Raw genomic sequence first — 18,854 nt, 5'->3', positions numbered from 1 at the left:
AAGTGACAAGGTTAGTACCTGCTTATTCAATTTATTTGTTATTAACATCTGTATACTACATAGTACCACAATACTGCACAATTATCTGATTAAAAATTGCTCACTGAAACTAAAAATTCAATGCAAGAGCAATATTTCAGCAAATACAAATTTCTAATATCCTTGTGTTTCTTATGAAATAAATGCTAAATACTAGAGTTGTTTGCCAATTATACCCACAAAAGCAGCTCCTGCACTTGATCTAGCATCTTAGTTTTAGCAGCCTAATTAGAAGATTTAGATTTGATGAAGCAACACCTCATGTTAAGAGTTAAATCAGAATCATGCACAATGAGTAGAAGAGATCAGAAATAATTCAGAAATGAAGTCTTAAATGACTTTTTTTTAAATGTACCTTTTCTGAGATTAAGTCACTCCTTATTTTAAAAAGATGTAATCTTATTTTAAAGCTACTGACATCATTAGATTATTGAACAACATACACATATTATTGTATTATTCTACTTCACATAACTGCAATCATGTTTTCACATCCCCAGCACTTGTTTCCAGAATGAAAAACTAAATTCACAAAAAATGTTAAATTGCACGCTTTTATTTTTACGTTCCATATGACAATAGATAACGAAATTTAAGGACTTCAAATGTACAAAACAAATTATACAGTAAATACTTTCTTTGCTGGAACATTGGAGACATTTGTTTGCCACCAGTTCAAATGCAATTTGATTTATAGATATAAAACAAATTGTCATGGCTGAAGCTCTGTCCAGTCTTTTTTCCCCAAAACATAAAGAATATGAACCGTCTTGGTTATATTGACCATGTACAAAAATATGCACTACTTGAACACTATGGGAAAATGTAAGATAGATAAAATTGGATTCCTTACACTTAATGAGATTTTAGGAATATAATAAATACATGGATGTTTCCTGTTGAACTGGCAAAATGTATTAGAAGTTTTTACAGGACGTACTGAAAGATATATCCAAACGTGGGCCTCCCATTAACTGCATATGGAGGTGGGTTGTCCCTGAAGATTCCCTGCAAACCTTCAAATAGCACATAATGAGGTTGCAAACCTCGGCTCTGTTTAAAGACCATCAGCAATTCCCTCGCCTTTCTTAATGGACTTTTTTTAGTGCTCCTTCCTCTCTCTTTCGTGAGAACTTAGAGCAATCCAACAATGGGGTGGCTCATTCTCATGGCATCTTGCAGCTTCCAAAGAGCAGTTCTCAAAACATCCGTTGAGCAGTGGAACCCCACAAGCGAACCTTTCAGCAGATGAAACAATTTGACGTGTGGCCGACCTGTTTAGTTAACAATCCGGGTTAGCCAATTCTGGTTTGTGCAGGAAGACGACAAAAAGACAAACTGAAGATTAGGGAATATGGACCACAACGTTGCAAAGTGCTCTGGGGAAATGCATTACTGTTATCAACAACTGTTCCAGTGCGAAAAAGTTCATATGTGTGTGAGAACTGGCAAAGCATGACAAACACCATCAAAAACAGAATTCTTAACCTTTTTTCAATGTGGGTTTTAAGATAATCTGATCAAGATCAGAGATAAATATACCAGTATGTACTACTATCGCAGTACCTGTCACAGGGTGTTCCCCAGTAATACACGTTCACACATGTGAAACACAGAACACATACTGCCTGTAGAAGGTGTTCTTAATGCAATGGGGGAAAAAATATTTAAAAGGAATACATTTCATTACTGCATTATGGTGATGTTTTTATTTGTTTTCTGGCTCCGTCACAAACCAGTAAAGTACCCGTCCAAGAGTTAAATCTTAGCAATTAAAATGCAGCAATTCTAAAACAAGGTCTTTTAACTGTATATTACGGTGAAAAAACAATTATCCTCACACATGTAAATAAATTTGAAATCTTACAAAAGCCATGGGACTATATATCAGATGTCAAATACATTAATGTATACAGACTGAAGAAAAAAACTTTTTTGGAATGAAATTCTTCACACATTAACAGTTCTTTACCTATGATCATTTCTAAAATGGCCACAAACTTTATCTAGAATATATAGAAGAATACGAAAACTGTACACCCACATAAGTACAGCATTGTATCAGCAAATTAAACCTACTGTTACTGTATCGGACTCCAGAGGACCTTTAGAAAAGTAGCTGGATATGCACATTTTTGGATTTCTGTTGATCCCTCAGGTAATCTGAAGTGGAATGTGCCAAACATTATGCCAGGCTTCAGGATGGGTGCACATTTTGTTACTTGTCCTAGTTTTTTCTTTTGTCTGTCAAACTACTGTCCTGAGTTCAGAAGACAGAAATCAAAGCAAAAACTCCATATAAAAGGGCACAGGGATATGCCACCAAAAGCTGCTGTCCTTCCATGGCTAAAGCAGAGATGAAGATTTTTGAGGCAGAAAAACAACACCATCCGATAATCACAGCTGTGATAACGATACCCATCATCCCCCTGGAACACAAGAATCACTGTTATAATACTTAGCAATGATTGCTCAGAAACCACACAGACATTATACCGGTTTCTAGTTTCCCTAAACATTAGAAAGAGAAGAAATACATTTGTCCAACTAAATCTGAAATTCACTATTTGCTTCCTTTGATGGATTTTCCTTTCCTTTTCTTGGAAGTCTAAAAATAATATATAAAAAGAGCCTGTAAATAGTTTTAATATAACACATGACCAACTGTCTAAACTTCACGTTTAATGGCCTGCATTAAAATAATTGAATTAAGAAGGCTCTTACAATTAATTTCTACTCTAAATGTATAAATGGAACTCAACTTGACAACCTGCACATTTGTACTTTGATGAGATGGACTGTTATGTGCACTCCATTTCCGATTAACATTAATGACTACCCAAAAAAAGACATATGGCAGAAGTAACATTCAGAAACAATCAACCTTTTATATTTTCTGCAATCAAGAAAAACAGATACTTACTGTAGCGAGAACAGCACACCGAAGCTGGACAAAATAATCATTGGCAACAGACAGTAGCCCAGAACACTGGCCACACAGCCGAATGAAACTCCTGTCATACTCATGAGGTTCAGCAAGCAGTACATTCCCAAGCAGCCAATCGCACTAATTCCATATACATAACCAAACTGTATTTTTCCAGCCTACAAACATGAGAAAAAAAATGGAAATTTTGTAGCAAGGGAGCTCAGGAACTTTCAAAAGAAACCACAGAACAGAAAAAATATACAGAAATATACTAATCTGGAGTCCAGTCAAGTGCTTGTGCAATGAGGTTTTCTTCACATGGGTCAACTTCCTCTTTATAACCGTGTTGCACAAAATATTTCAGTTAATAGATGGTAATAAAGGAAAATATTGTCAGTAACTGGACATTTAATGCAAATATAGATGGATCCCTTAAAGTGTAACATAAAGCAGAAAACAGATCAAATTAAAGATGCAATGTTAAAACAGCTGTAACCATTCCTAATGTAGTGTGCATGCAAGGCCAGGAAAGACATTAAAATGCTGGACTGTGCTTCAGACAAGGTTTAACAAAGTTATGAAATACAGCTCTTTGGGTTTCACTGCAACAGGCAGCAGTAACCACAATAAAATATTATGTCTGAAACAGCTGGGAGTTACACAGGCAGGGTTCACTGCTAATAGCTTTGCACTTTGAGCTTGAAAAGGCCTTGGACATAAATCACGTTGATCATATCGCTAATGGAAGTTTGAATTCAATTCTGTTACTTTAAGTGGAACAAGACAACATTGTCACTACACCGTGAAGAATTAAAATCAATATAAAGAGCACCGTGTAAATCCCTGGGAACAGAAAAATCTTTGAAGAATCTTTTAATGAAAGGAATGTTGCCATTTCTACTTCTCCATTAACACCTTGATCTGCTTGGACCTTTGTGTGATCTATTTTCCGGCTAAGACCAGCATTAAATAAAAATGTCAACCCATTCAGTCATACAAACCCAGTATTTGATGGACTTTTTTATCTTAAAGAAGCTTCTTATTACTTAAGAGAAACCTGCCATATTTACTGGCATTACAACTGATTTTATTTAAACTGGATCTACGTTTCCTGGTGTGGTGTACCAGAGTTAATACAGTACGCTGAGTTAGGCTAAGAAACCTAAGATTTAAAATATACTGCCCTTAGAATTTACAGGGCACAAAATACAAACATATAAGACATCATTGTCTAAAGACATTTTAAAAAAGTGGAATAAGAGAATTTTAAAATGAATAATCATTTCTGTTATACTTTTTTCTAATCAGTTCCAGATAGAGAAAAAAAGAATTTTCCAAAGTCTTGGAAAGATATATCATACCAGCAGCAAAGTGGCTCCAAACGCCAGACAGAAGACCATTGGCCCAGCCAGGTCCGTTTCATTCATGATGCTGCCATCTGCTGCTTTGAGAGGGTGTAGCACTGTCAGGGTCTTTTGCCAGATGTGGTCAAAGTTGATTCCCAATTCTGTCAGAAAACATGCAGATAAATACTAATAAATATTAACACGTGATTTCGCTGCCAGCAGATAGTTTATACTCAATATAGGGACTGCTCTACCTTTTAGGAATAAAAAAACATGTGTTAACATCTTGAGAGCTACAAAGAATAAACAAAACAAAAAAACATTCATCTATCCATCTTCTAACCAGATTATCCAATACAGTGTCACAGGGGAACCAGAGCCTATCCCAACAAGCAACAGTAGGGAAAACTGATTTACTACATTAAAATATTTTGATTTATACACAAGTGTATAAAAACCTCAACAGTAAAACAAATGTATAGCAGAGATTATGCAGATTTGGATAACTGTGAAGTGAATTAGAGATATCTGATTTTTTATGAAATCTCTATCTTGTTTACAGTTTGATCACTCACCTACAGAAAGGTGCACATGACAATCATCACAATGCTTTCTTAAGACAGTTTAAAAAACATTGCTAACAATGTTAAGTGGGGAAAAAATGCACTTTTTTTGTGGCGTTTACTGGCACCTGACAAAGGGATCATCCTACTGTTTCTTAAAGGACTCACGCTAATCAGCATACATGAGATTTCTGCACAGCTGAAGGAGCCCCCAAGATGCTGAGCCAGTACAGGTGCTCAATCGGAGTGCAGGCTCAGCTCATTAATGCACAGCTGGCAGGGAGACGTCAGGACCGGGCCAGATTAGTCAGCCAAGACTCTCCTGTTTCTTTCTGTACTCATCAAATTGCAAGGAGCCAGCCGACCTGCTTCTCAAAATGCGGATAACACTCCCATGAGGCACTGAGGAGCCTGAAGCATGTCAAAAGATCAAAGGCTTCACCGGTGGGTGTGTTGGAGGCGAGTGAGTGGGTGTGGGAGTCATTAGCGAACTCTTACAGAAACTGCCACATTTTAAATCGGTGGGGGTGGGAGTGCATTACTAAAAAAAAATCCCCAAAATTAAAACGGAAGCACGAACTGGATAGCAACAGATAGATATTGTTACCAATCCAGCTGGCCAGCTTCACAATCTGAAAACGCTTTGATGATTGACAGTTTGCAACACTGTACTCAGCTCACACATGAAAGGAGTGCCTGATCACATCCGGAAAAAGAGTAATTATAAACAATTAAAAGCAGCCATAGAATGACTATCTCAACTCTTAGAATGTCAAAATGAAAGAAATCAACTAGTCTGTTGCAAAAGTGACACTTTAATGCAAACTTCTATACTCTGTTTTATTATAACGGTCTGTAAACAAAAAGAATAAATAACATTTTTAAGCGAAGATGCACCAAACTGCATAAGGTACACACACAGACTAGTTTTGAAACGTCTGGATGACCACTTGCAGAAACTGCAGTTGTGCACAGATTAAGAAGTAGTCTGCAAAATCAAAGCACTACGCAAAGAACAAAGGTATCTGATTACACTCCTCACCCAAGAGGCATTTATGCAACTCACCCTCTAGTAATGGAGGCTCATCCTCAAAACTGCTGCCATACACTGATTGTGCAGAGGCTGGAGTGAAGGTCTGTGTTGGTTGGTAGATCTGGCCAGTGTAGGGCTGCTGAGGCTGCATCATTCCAGGACTGCCACAGCCTGCCTGCTGGGAATAGTCATAGTTTCCATATGGCCTGGAGAGACAGAAAGGCCAAGTTCACTTTTCTAATGTGCTACTTACACATAGGGAACTCCAGTCAGCATCATGCTGACCACCCATGTTCTTAACTTCACAACTTCATAGTTAATCCTGAAAACCTTTCTGATGTTAGGAACTTAAAGTCTATAAATCTGTACCAGTGACATTCAAATGAAATGCTTTCACTTTAATGCCTCCTTTGGCTCCAATACAAAAAAGCAAAAGTAGGAAAGGATTATGGATGTAGAAGGACGAAGGTATTTAAAGCTTAACTTAACTATTTCAGTTTGCAACACACCACTCACAGATCCTGACATTTAAATTTATTTGATGTGTTCAGAACAAATCAAATACACATAATCTATTTAGCAGCTTCATGGTTATGATGGCACTGAAATCAATGCACCTGTTATTGTAGGGGTCGGCTGCATTATTGTAATCATATGCGTTTTGAGTTTGGTCATCAATGCTGTAGCTGGTCTGGTAGAAATCCGTGTTGAAGTTGTCAAAGCCTGACATTTTCAATAGCCTGCGAAGCAAAGGCAAACACGTTTAGAAAAGGGAAGTGAGAACATGTAGAAAAAATGCATTTTCAGGTCTTAAAGATAAAACTTCTGCTTGGATCCAACCAGAAAACATAAAAATAAGGACACAGTGCTTAGAGGGCTGTAGTGGCTATTCCACAATGGGGGGGTTAAAGTTCAAGAATACTCTAATTTCAGTGCATTACTGTTCCATCAGCAACACTAAATAGCACAACGTGTATATCTTAACATAACAGTATATTCCCACTACAAGAGATAATTCAGTGAAATTATAATTACCATCATTATAATTTCTGAAAACACTTCCTAGCATTCAAAACACTTCCCTATTTGACAAACATAACAGTATTGTATATACAATGCAGTGTCAGCCTTACCCTTTATTTATATCAAGGTACTCTGCAAATAAAAGGCCTTGTCGTAGGTCCTCCCACACCAAACCGTAGCTTTCAGAATGATAACCACCTATAATAAAGCACTACGGTAAAACAAACAAACAAACAAACAAACAATAAAATAAAAAAAATGCAACAACCCAGTGTTTGACAAGTATTACGGTCGTACAGTCGTTTCGCAAACCTGTCAGTGTCTCTTGCCGTTAGAGATTTGCACACTCCAGAAATGTGTGAACTTGTAAAGCTACCATCATTGACATAACATAGAATAAAAATCCCTAGAGCTAACTTTTTACCGTTCTATTAATCAAAGGCCTTGCACCGGTAATATTTTAAAAAAACACAAGAACGTCTCAATACAGCTTCAATAGGTAGTTATCAAGTGCTGCGCTTCCGTAAATCAGTCTTTTTAAGTACAAAGTATTTTTTAAATGTGTCTATACAGTCTTCAAAAATAATCTAAATAACACTACAAAAGCAACTGAATTACTCAAGCATCTTATCATATTTTATTCATTACGCATTTTTGCTCATTTAATTCCAGTAGAGATATACATATAACTAGTTTATTGCTACCACTACCCCAATGATCACACTACACAGTTATGGACATCAACGACAGACCCGAGGTTTAGATTTACCATTAGAAATACAGTAAAAAGAACATTTAAACACATTTTATGAACAAACGACTTCAGAACTTACAGTTTCAACCCTCTAACACTTTCTTTTCTCCCATGTACACTTCCAATTTTGCTGCTACGTGTCAAGAGGAAAATAAAAATACCTTTTCCGGGTCACATGCATTTTTTCTTAAGCATGGCGGATCTTTCAGTTGTCGCTACCTCCGTTTATTTCGATAGCGCCCTCTAAAGATACAGAAGAGCTAAATCACTCGAAGCATGACGACCTGTGCGCACAACTCCTACAATTTAATGCTCTGTTTTCCTTTATCAAAAACATGTTAATTACATAGTATCAAACCAAGAGAGGTAAATCACAATGACATATAAAATACATACAAATGTATTAGAATGTAATATTATTTAGTTTCACTTATTATGCAAACGAGTCATACGAACTGTCTAATCCCTGTATTATTTTAAAGCATTACTACATGATTGAGAACTGCAAGGAGGCCATTTGTTCCGTGTAAATTAAATACAGCATCTGCAGAAAGAAAATCAGTGCTCAAACCAAAACATTGTACAAGGTCTTGTAACAGTTTTTTTTTTCAGATTTTGGACAATTCAGGATTTTTATATCATCTAGCCTAGGCCTACTAAGCGGCTAAAATGACCCTTTACTTTCAGATGTGACATTCTACGTCTTTCAGAGAGAGTTTAAGTTTTCAATGTGCAATGACCGAACATACAGTAATCTGGATTGTTGTGAGCTGTGATGATTTTATGCAATGTCGATATTTGTTGTTTGTGGTGGAACAGTGGTAAAGTTTAAATTCCCATGTTCTTCCTGTGCTCACATGGGTTCCCTCTGTATGCTCCGGTTTCTTCCCACAGTCCAAAGACAGACTGGTAAGTTAATTGATGTCACGATTGTAGTCCCTCCCCCTTAAGGCCGCTCCGGCTCTTCCTTGTTTGCCTCATTCCCCGCACCTGTTCCTTGTTCTAGCCTCATTCCATCTTCCTTTAAAAGCCAGGCGCTGATGTTAATCCAGGATCTACATCTGATTTCCATATCATGTGAGCCTGGGACCTGGTTGCGCCTGGCTCTGTTATGTTTTTAAGTTTCTATGCCTGTTCCTGTTCCCCTTGCCGGTTCCAACCCGGTTCCTGATTTTAATCCTTAGTTTTGGATGGATCACTTGGCCATGGACTTTTGTTTGTGTTTTTGGAATTTGCCTATGGACTTATTATTTGGATTGTTTGCCTCGGCCACACCTTCCCTGTACACCAGCACACCAAGGGCACGCCCCCGTTTTCATTCCTGTCTCCTGCATGACTTTTTCCACAGTGTTTCCTCACATTTCCCCAGATTGTGTCGTCCGCATAGGGTCCGGAAAGAACTGTTCTGTTACAATTGGCTTCAGGGAAAATTGGCCCTGGTGTGAGTGTGTGTATTCGTGTCTGTGTGTGCCCTGGACTGGTCTGGCATCCCATCCAGGTTGTATCCTGTCGTGTGCCCACTATAATGTCAAGCCAAGATAAGCTCCAGCTCCCCCACAACCCTGAATTGGAAGAAGCAGTTAGAAAATGGGTGGGTGGATGGATTTTTTTTAAAAGAAAACTTTAGAAGAGTGAAAGTGAAATTTCCATTTTATCTCCAAATTTGACATGTGTTCATTTACCTAAAAATGTCACCATTTGATCCGTTCAGGAGAAAAAGAGATAAGTGCCAATCAATGTTGATCGATTTCGCATCGTCTATTATCTGCTAACCTCCGCTATTTATTTCCAGGAAAGGTGGGATTAGTTTACTACTTTTCTGCATGCAGGCCAGGGGCTGAATACTTTTGATCTAATTAAAATCTTGAGACGCTAATCTTCACTTATTTTCTCTGCAAACATCCACATTGGTGCAATCAATTTCTCAAACGGGATCCTTAGATGTTGGTACGTCAGCTGAGCCTTGCTAAAAATATACTCCAGTGGGATTCAGATCTCATTAGTTGGGAAAAACGAAACACACCCACGAAGGCTATCTGTTTCAAGAAGTCTGTTGTTCTTTTGAAAGCGGAGCCTACAAAGACAAAACTCTCAGGAAGCCAAGGTGAAGAACAATTCCTTCTTTCCTTTATCACACACAAGAGATCAATCAATCTTTGCAGACTAACTAAAATGGATATCTTTCTTCAGCTAGGAAGGGATTGTGTTGATTTTTCTTTGAAACTAAAATACAGATTTACTAGTTTGTTTAATTGGTCTGACATGTCATTCTTCAATAGCCTCATTTTCAACTTTTGAAACTATGTTTTTTTGTTCTGGATACCTTTTAGTTTAGCACAATTTTGTGTGAACTATATTGGTGAAAATTCCTTTCAAAAAGTCGTCCTTTACAAGTTGCTTGTTTAAGAGATTACTTTTTTAACAAGTATGTGGAAAATAATTGTTAAAAGTCCATTACAGTGATCTCTATAGTGTTTTTATAGTTAATATTTAAAGTTACATTACCTATAAAAATATTTATCCCACTGATTTATTCATTTAATTAAGTAATTGATTACATAAATAACTTGTAACTCTAATGGGTTTATTTTAAAATGTTATTATAAGCATAAAAAGAGCAACTTTATATATACAGTATCAAGTGAGATGTCAAAATTAAGTAACAAAAACGTATAAACATATGTGCCTCTTACATCTGAATTCAGTGACACATCATAAAGCACATAACAATTGTGTTAATCAGATTTTAAATTTAATTGTTTCAATAAACCCATACCTTACATTTCCAGAGGGAAATACTTAAAAACATCATTTTCGTTCATTCAAAGCTTTTAAAAACACTCGAGCCATAATTAAGTTCACACTAGAGCTATTTTTTCCTCTGGATAAATTGTAAATCAATTAGGTATAGCTAAGTGGAATCACGTTATATGCTTCCTTGAGTCATTTTACCACAAAATTATATCTCTTCTGAGAATATTTAAGCTTCTAATAGACGAGGTTCTTTTCCCTGTATTACCAAAGAACACTGAAATCTGTCAGAGAATACAGCAAATCTAGGTCATTGAATTGTTATGCAGAGATAATTGCTCTCTCCTCAAGTGTTTCATTTAATCCCGCATTACTGCAGTATGAGATGAGTGCATAATGCACAGTTTTTTCCCCTAATTTTTATAGTACAAAAATGTATAAAAGTTTTACCTTTTGGATCATTAAAGAGTATATTTTAATTATTAGAGTGGTGCTTTATCCCTGATTTATTTATCCTTACTTGGGTAAGTGGTTGGACCAGGGCCATCATTGACCTTGAAGAGGTACTGTAATAATACCTTCACAAATAAAAATCTTCCAATCTTTTGCTACTGGACTCCCCCGCTGCATGATGGAGAAGCCTCCAGTTCTGGTTCTGGAGAGCCCCAATCCGGTCAGTGCCACCCAGAATCACTTGTAAGCTGCTAATCCATTGGTTCGATTAAGAAAACACTAGTTCTCAAAGACTGAAGGACTTATTCATTTTTGTTCCAAATGATTTCTGAATTACTTCATTTTAAAATTCACCTGTTTAACTGATCATTGTGTCAGGTCTCTAGAAAATGATGAGTTATTGGTGAAAAACGGAACCTGTTGGATAAGGCACATCCAGTAGCAGGGCTGAAGACTCCTTCATCAGAGACCTTTGTACAGTATATAGTGTGATAGAGCAAGGACAGTGTCGGACGTCGTGAGCATCATTTATTGAAGTGTGCTTCAAATAAATATGGTCAGGGTTGTTGTCCCTCAAAACTGGAAGTACAAGCATAATTCATACCATAAAGAGATTTTATTGGCAAATTCTAAGAAAAAATGTTTTTGACAATCAAAATTTAATAAGCCGAATCTCAGTACACTGAAATTCTTCCCAGAAGGACCTATAAATCAGATTTGTTTTCTTACACTGTCGGGAGTGTACAGGGTGGCAATAAATAAATCATGTTATGTTTCTGTTTTTCTCTATGGTTACGCTCAAGGCCAGCTAGGCCAGCTTTGAGAAGCGACCTACTACCTCTGAATGTGCTCCAGAGCTAAACACTTCCCTCCCCCCCCTCCCTGCCTCTAGCTATGCTCGCAGAGTTGTGGCTCCTGCAAGGCCACCCTCTGGTACCTGTCAGAAAGCTCTAATTTAGTCAAGCATTTACAGACTGATTTAACACAAGGTGACCTGGGCTTTCGAGGGGGAAGCAATTAAAACGTTATGAGGACATTCTTGCCGCAGGCTTGCTTCAGTACGGTAGGACCATTGCCAGCAGCCACAAAATTTCCTGGCGGCTACGATTATCACTGTAATATAAAAGCTGTGTGTTGATGACGTCATCAGAAAACCCATCAAACGGACATACTGTAATAAAGAAACTTCAATGTAGGTGCCTGCAAAAAGTTCATGCTTTAACTACTAATTTTCACATTTTTAGTAGTCTAAGTATAAAACATGCTGGTTTCATTTTTTGTGGGGAGGAGTAGCCAGATAATAAGTTTGTAAGAGGCCTGTGTGGAGTTGAGCTATAGTGTACTCATCATATATGCACATTTCTAAAGGCTTCAAAGACATCAGAGACCGGTTTTATTGATATGTTTACTTTAGTTCCCTGGTTTTAAATGGGAATTGTATCAAATCAAGTCATTCTGGGAATGAATGTATTTCAATCCCCCATGCAGAACTGGTGATAAATACCAAACCTTCACACTGAAGAAAAAAAATGAAAATGTTCTAATTGCTAGGGTACACTGTACACACCATTCTTCACTCGGCTGCTAGAAAATATAGACAAAAATCTTTAACCCCCACTGAAAAGATGTGTGATATTCTATAATGAATCTAACGGAAATTTTTTTTTAAAGCTGATAGCTATGAGTCCCTAGTGTTACAATTCTACAACCAGTCTCCCCTGTCAGGAGTGATACCGGTGCTTAGCAACACCTTTTCAGCACAATAAGCTAAATTAATAGGGCAACCATAGCTGTTGCCATATAGAAATCAGTATTCCAAACACTTCTATAAACCTACAAAAGAGAAAGGATCTCTTTCTTTTCTTTACATTTTTGACTTAGGGATAAGCAGAGATTTCAATAGTAAGCTTTCCTATTATTATTCTTTCAAACTAAAGTGGAAATCACACAAGCTGTGTGATTCTCTTTCAGGCTACAACTGAGCAGGTTATGATAGCGTAGAATTAAATATATTCTTTGAATTCCTCCCAGGCAGGTAAAGTCAATTTGAATCAAACTGCAGCATGTATCCACTGTGCTCAATATCCCCAGTGCTATAGATTGCACATATGTTGGTTAAAAGGCACTCTGTGATAATGAAAGTCCTGTGTGACAATGGCAGTATCAGTTCAATCAAGACTTTAAGTCAATAAAAAGGGATGCCAAGTACATGACCTCTATAGTTACCTTTGTTCTTTATTGAGAGGGAGACTATAATAAATGGATTGGTAATCTATATTTAATCTAAAAACAAGTACATTATGGAATAGAAGATGAATTTATATGAACATCACCCATACATCTATTTTCTTCCCATTCAGGGTAGTGGGAGAGCCAGAGCCTAACACAGCAAGTCAAGTGTGCGAAGCAGGGTACACCCCGGATGGGATGCCAGTTCATTGCAGGGCAGACACACAGTCACAAACACTGGCACAACTCACTCACACCTACAGCCAATTAACCTACCATTATGATTTTGGACTTTGAGAGAAAATCAGATCACCTGGAGGAAACCCATGCAAATATGGAGAAAACATACAGACTCCAGGTCTGGAATTGAACCCAGTGCCCCTGCACTGTGAGGCAGCAATGCTAACCACTGTGTCACTGTACCATGTGAAAATCATTTAAATGCATAATAATCTTGTTTAGCAACTGTGAGCACACATACTGTATACTGTATTTAATGAAATGCATTTTAATAGAAGCAAAGGCACTGCCCTGATCAAGTAAACCTCGTTGGCACAGTAATCTGAAAAACAAGAATAATCTGAATCAAGGTGATGTTATTGCAGTTGTCACGAGTCAGTTCTCGAAACTGATCTGCTGAGATGTATGTGTGAAATTAGTCTTTCTTGATTGCCTTCATGTTGTGTTACATCGAATTGTTTCAGAAAAGGAAATGTTTTATGCTCCCAAACAAATGTTTGCACAACCTTTGTAGATAATTAAAAGCAAATACTGTATGTGGCAAATAAAACTGCTTTACATGAACCTCATAAAAGTATAGTTTTGTCTATACTTGAAGCTTATCCCATATGATAGGGGCGAAAGGGGTACAGGGTACTGGGAAAAAATCCACATAAAATCAACATGCAAACTCCATACTGCAGGTGCTTCAGCCCGGAATGAGTACCCCTCTACAATGCCACCCATCTCATAAAATATCCAAAATCAGACAAACAAAGTTACACATTACACTGCACTGCTATGGAAAGCAAATTGCACCTTCATTAGCAACAGTGTGTTTTTCAATGCAGCTAAAATTTATTTTTTCCTTTTTTAACTTCACAATCTTACTCTCACATGTACAAAATGAAGTTGTCTCTTTCCTATGCCAGTAACTGTTGCTATTGCCATTGTAAGCAGTCAACATTTTAACAGAGCTTTAAAATAACACCTGCATGAGGCATTTGAACACAATTTCTGAAACTGGCGGCACTTAATTTCGGAGAGCTGCTGGCATCTGGACAAATACTCAGATGTCTTAACCAGCCTGGCAGTGCCACACAGTTTAAATTCAAGAGAGCCTGCCAATTTGTTAATGTCTGCTGTGTTTCATGTTACAGTGCAGCATCTCCAGGGAAAGTAGCAAGCCTACTTTAGGATGATGGAATTGAAAAAATGAGACTTCCGTACATCTGTATGACAGCACAGGAGCAGCATGAAGAAATATTAACTATCTAGTTTATTAAATGAGGTTTAATTTCACTTCATTGTATATTGCTATAAAGCTTAACGGCTTAGGATGAAAATGCATTTGCACAAAGAATTTAATTGAAGTTTGGATTACTTTCTATAAAAATAATTTTACTTTAGGCAAGGAGCTCATTCATTTTTGCCCTTCTGTTTCAATGAAGTTTCAATATTTGTCCTCTAATTTCACTGCAACATCAATGTGTTTTGTGATACCTGTTATTTTACTTTTTTGAGTGCGCTTTCTTGCAGAATTTGAGGCTATAAAAATAATGGTAAAACATCAGAACACCATATCTAGTTAGAAAGCCTGTAGAATGAAAACTACAGCTCTGCATTATACTGCTATTACATCTGTACTTTGGGATTAAATAAATTCAAAAGAAAAAAAGGTAATGGTTGTAAACACTGGTTTAGATGTTTTCAAAGCCTGTAAATAATGTGTGGATTGAAGACAGTGATGTTATTTCATTTTCGTTTGATTTAATACCTTATATTTATCAGGCAAATGCTTGCAGGAGTATTTTAGAATCATTTAAACAATTTTCTTATGATGGATTATCATGGGAGAACAGTGGCACTAATGCATGATTATCCTGAGCCACCTATTACTGAGATTTATGAAGGGATCCAGAAGCTGGTAGCCCATTGCACTTCTGAAGAGATTTTGAAACACTCTCTTCATCCTTTTATCAGACACACATACTTTAAAGCTCTTCTGAACTGCATCTCAAGTGCATAAAGTATTTTCTTATAGACTAGTTCAATTTCAATACTCTTACTGTGCACAGCGCATGTTACATTGCATGTCATTTGATCTTTGCAAGGTCACTGGTGTTCTGCTTGGAAAACATCCTCTTCACTGAGCATTTAAATGATTTCTGTACTTATTCTACTGCTTTCCACTGCATCTGCAGAGACAGCTCTAATGCTTCTTAAATAAGGTCCTTTTATATAATTTAGTGGGACATTCTCAACTTTTCAGTGCAGTACCTTTCTTGAGTGGCCATAAAACACATGGGGAAATTGACTGCTCTTCAACAGCACAATCTTAAAAATAACACTTTTATTAAGAATGGTGATATTGAGAAGAAAATGGCATTCTGCATTCCTTTTACATCCAGTCTGAGATTGTTTTTAGGGGGTCAGTAGTAATACTGCATTGGATGATCAAATATTAATCAAAATAATAGCAACATATAGAAGACATGAATTCGTAATGATTTAGTTGAAAACTATATTCCTGTCTTCCAGATCTGTTTTTACAGAGACAGAGTGTCTGCCATAAGGCCAGTAGATCTAAATTAAGTCTCTAAATTATATCTTCAATGCAGAGATAAGGGCACTGATGGGTAAATCTGGCAGCAATTTCCAAATAATCTGCATTATCAGAGGAAATAGATGATATTTTTTTTGTGCCTTTAATTTCGATGCATACACTAAACATTACTACGGTGAGTACCCTATGAATATTACAGAGGAAAAAACACAATTATATTGTTTTCTTGAGATAAATACATGAGCCCACATTAATGTGAGTGTCTGAAATAGCTATGATTTTATGTTTCCTATCAGAAATAATAACTTGCTATTGCATAATGTAGAACAATACTTGCAAAATGTGTGAGATTTTCCAAAGTAATACTGGGTGCTTGATGAACAAAAGCATCCATCCCCCCATCATCATGAAGCTACTTTATTGGTAATGTGGCAATTGGTAATTGGCCCAGGACATATCCCAGAGGCAGAAGGGACAAAGTGGGGTTACACTCTGGACAGAATGCCAATCTATGGAAGTGACCTCACACCACAAAAGCTCACAGGAGTAATTAAAAGACATATCTTAACCTATCCTAATTTAGAAAGGGAGACTTTTTTGTCATGACCGGAAGATCGGGAAAAATATCTTAGAGTCAATACAAAATTCAACAGGAAGCCAGCGCAAGTATTGTATTTCAAGACAAGGTTAATATGTTTGTCAGAATGAAACCTGCTCAGAACTTTAATTACTGAGTAACTAAATGTTCCTGGATAACACAGCAAATAGGGTATTGTAATAGTCAGGTCTGGATAAAATAGCATGTACTATATTGCATGAAGCTTTGACAAAAGAGAATGGGGTAATATTTTTGAGATCGGGATAACCTGTCTTGGTGACATGCTGGACATGTGCCTCAAGAGTTTGACGAGAGCCCATACCTTCAGAGTTTTTGTTTCAGCACTGAAGTTGGTTTGAACACTATACATTAAATAGCCACAATGAAGCATTTTGATTTTCACCCTTCATCGTTCAACTGCCAGAAAAATCTACAACGAATGTTATGGTTCACAGGGTCAAAAACAGCACTGAGGTTCAGTGGAGGTGAGATTAACAAAATGTAATATCATGTGGTCATACTGCAATTTTACCTGAGCTTTCATTAGTCCCAGCATAGTTTTGCTGTACTGGATTCCAACCAAAGGCTGGTAGTTATTGCCGAAGCTCTGGATTATGGCAGTCAGTCCACTGCAAATGGATGAAGAATAATACATTGTGAATTAAAGAAGACAAATCAGAGTAGGTGCCAGACTTCCTTCATGTTTTTACAGGTTAACAGAAAGTAACATTTTCTCCACCCTGTTCCCTGTATAGTTCTGTAAAACACAAACAGCAAGTCTTGGCTCTGCAGAAAGTTAGAAAAAAAGAGCTAGGGGATGTTGTTAATACAGAACAGCATTTACTAATGAATGTGTAGTAATATAATCTTTTCAGAACCTTTAACTTGCTTGAAGGCTGTTTTAAAGTACTGTAAATGAACCACAAGTTATTCCCTAAGGGTAAATTCTAAACATTTGGCCTCATATGCTATACTGTACATTTTCTGCCTTCCAAGGCAGAAAATTCTGAAAAGATCCCACTTTATTAATCTAGAAACACTGAAGAGCCATCAATAGGATTAATACATATTCAACAGAGTCTGTCTTTACTGATGGTGATTGAGGGTTGTAGAAACACTTTTCAGCTCTCGATTAGTTATCAGAGCTCCCAATTTTTTGGGACACTGCTTCCTGCACAGGTTTCTGAGATGTTTCAAAATTATATAGTTGCTTGTTTCTCCTCAACAAGCTTTTTATTGACAAGGTACAGAAAAACAATAAAGAACTATGCCTTTGACATGTGACCGTATTAAATGAGAAACATAATTTTACATATTGTCCAGCAATGGCCATGATGGAAATTCAGAGCTACTCTATCTACTTTGATGTTTCCCTCATTTGGATAGGCTGTTTCTAGTAGATGTTAGTTGAACTCTATAGAGCAAACTAAAAGATATCCGGTCAGGCACACTGGCAAATTACAACAACTCTGCAAAAATGCAAGATAATCTGCTCCATCACAGTTGATCTAAATCTCTTTTCTAATTTACCTTTAACTTTATCAATATATATTCTCATGCTGGGTCTGTTGATGTAAGAACAAAGCTGCCTTGCCAAGTAGCTTTAAAAAAAAACATAACATGTGCAAACATGGCATGCATTTATTTATGATTACAGCAGTGGCCTAGTTACAAATGACTGCACCGAGATTCCTGCACATTCTGTTCTCATCTCAATATGAAGTAAGCAGAAAAATGAAATACAACAATTTGGAGTTTGGGGAAAAATAAAAGCTTTTCCTTCTTGCAATTAAGTAGGAAAATATTTCTGAGTTATCAAAAAGAAGAATATTGAGAGATTTTTTTGCATGACAAAAGAGAGGATTGATTAACCATAAAACGAAATGTATTTTTCCCCTGATTGATGAAAACCTTAATGTCCTCTTCCAGCAGAGCAGACAAAAGGGGTGGAGTCAATAAATCTCTCATTTGTGGTCTTAATAGTTACTCAATATTCCATTAGAGCATTAAGGTATCCTTACTGCTAGGCAGTCATGTGACAAAATACAGTAATTCTTTATTTGACCCCTACTACTTTTGTATTATACACTACAAAGTGCTTTATGTTAATGTTTCTGATGTATAAGATGTCACTTATTTAACTAAATTTCACTTCTGTTTTTATATATGCTCGCACACCTTTTGTTTCCTCAATTAATGAATATTTAAGAAAGCAACCCCTTTTATTAGCTTCATTTTGTAACTATTTAACCTAGTGAATGAAATATTTTTGCTGAGTTGTCACAGGTGTTCTTTACGAAGGAGTTGGATTTCAAGACACAAACAGGCACTCAGTTACTAAGCTCTTAGAC

General features: G+C 36.8%; 1 protein-coding gene across 2 annotated transcripts; it reads right to left on the bottom strand.

Annotated features, from left to right (window-relative positions):
• Window positions 1-579: 579 nt before the first annotated feature.
• Window positions 580-7,874, bottom strand: yipf5 (Yip1 domain family, member 5). Of its 2 annotated transcripts, none has more exons than XM_006631799.3 (7): window positions 7,767-7,874; window positions 7,044-7,144; window positions 6,528-6,650; window positions 5,944-6,116; window positions 4,330-4,475; window positions 2,963-3,144; window positions 580-2,468 (listed from the first exon to the last, which is right to left on the bottom strand). In XM_006631799.3, exons 3-7 carry the CDS (start codon window positions 6,638-6,640, stop codon window positions 2,306-2,308), a joined length of 777 nt encoding a protein of 258 aa, XP_006631862.1. In that variant the 5' UTR covers window positions 6,641-6,650; window positions 7,044-7,144; window positions 7,767-7,874; the 3' UTR covers window positions 580-2,305. The 2 variants fall into 2 exon arrangements, with proteins under 2 accessions (XP_006631862.1, XP_015205109.1); XM_015349623.2 differs by having other exon boundaries at window positions 7,044-7,131; window positions 7,767-7,872.
• Between the last annotated feature and the right edge of the window lie 10,980 nt (window positions 7,875-18,854).

The sequence above is a fragment of the Lepisosteus oculatus genome, chromosome 11, assembly GCF_040954835.1.
Source record: "Lepisosteus oculatus isolate fLepOcu1 chromosome 11, fLepOcu1.hap2, whole genome shotgun sequence".
NCBI classification, from domain to species: Eukaryota; Metazoa; Chordata; class Actinopteri; order Semionotiformes; family Lepisosteidae; genus Lepisosteus; species Lepisosteus oculatus.
Note: the sequence above shows the minus strand (reverse complement) of the source record. Positions and strands in the feature narration are given on the sequence as shown.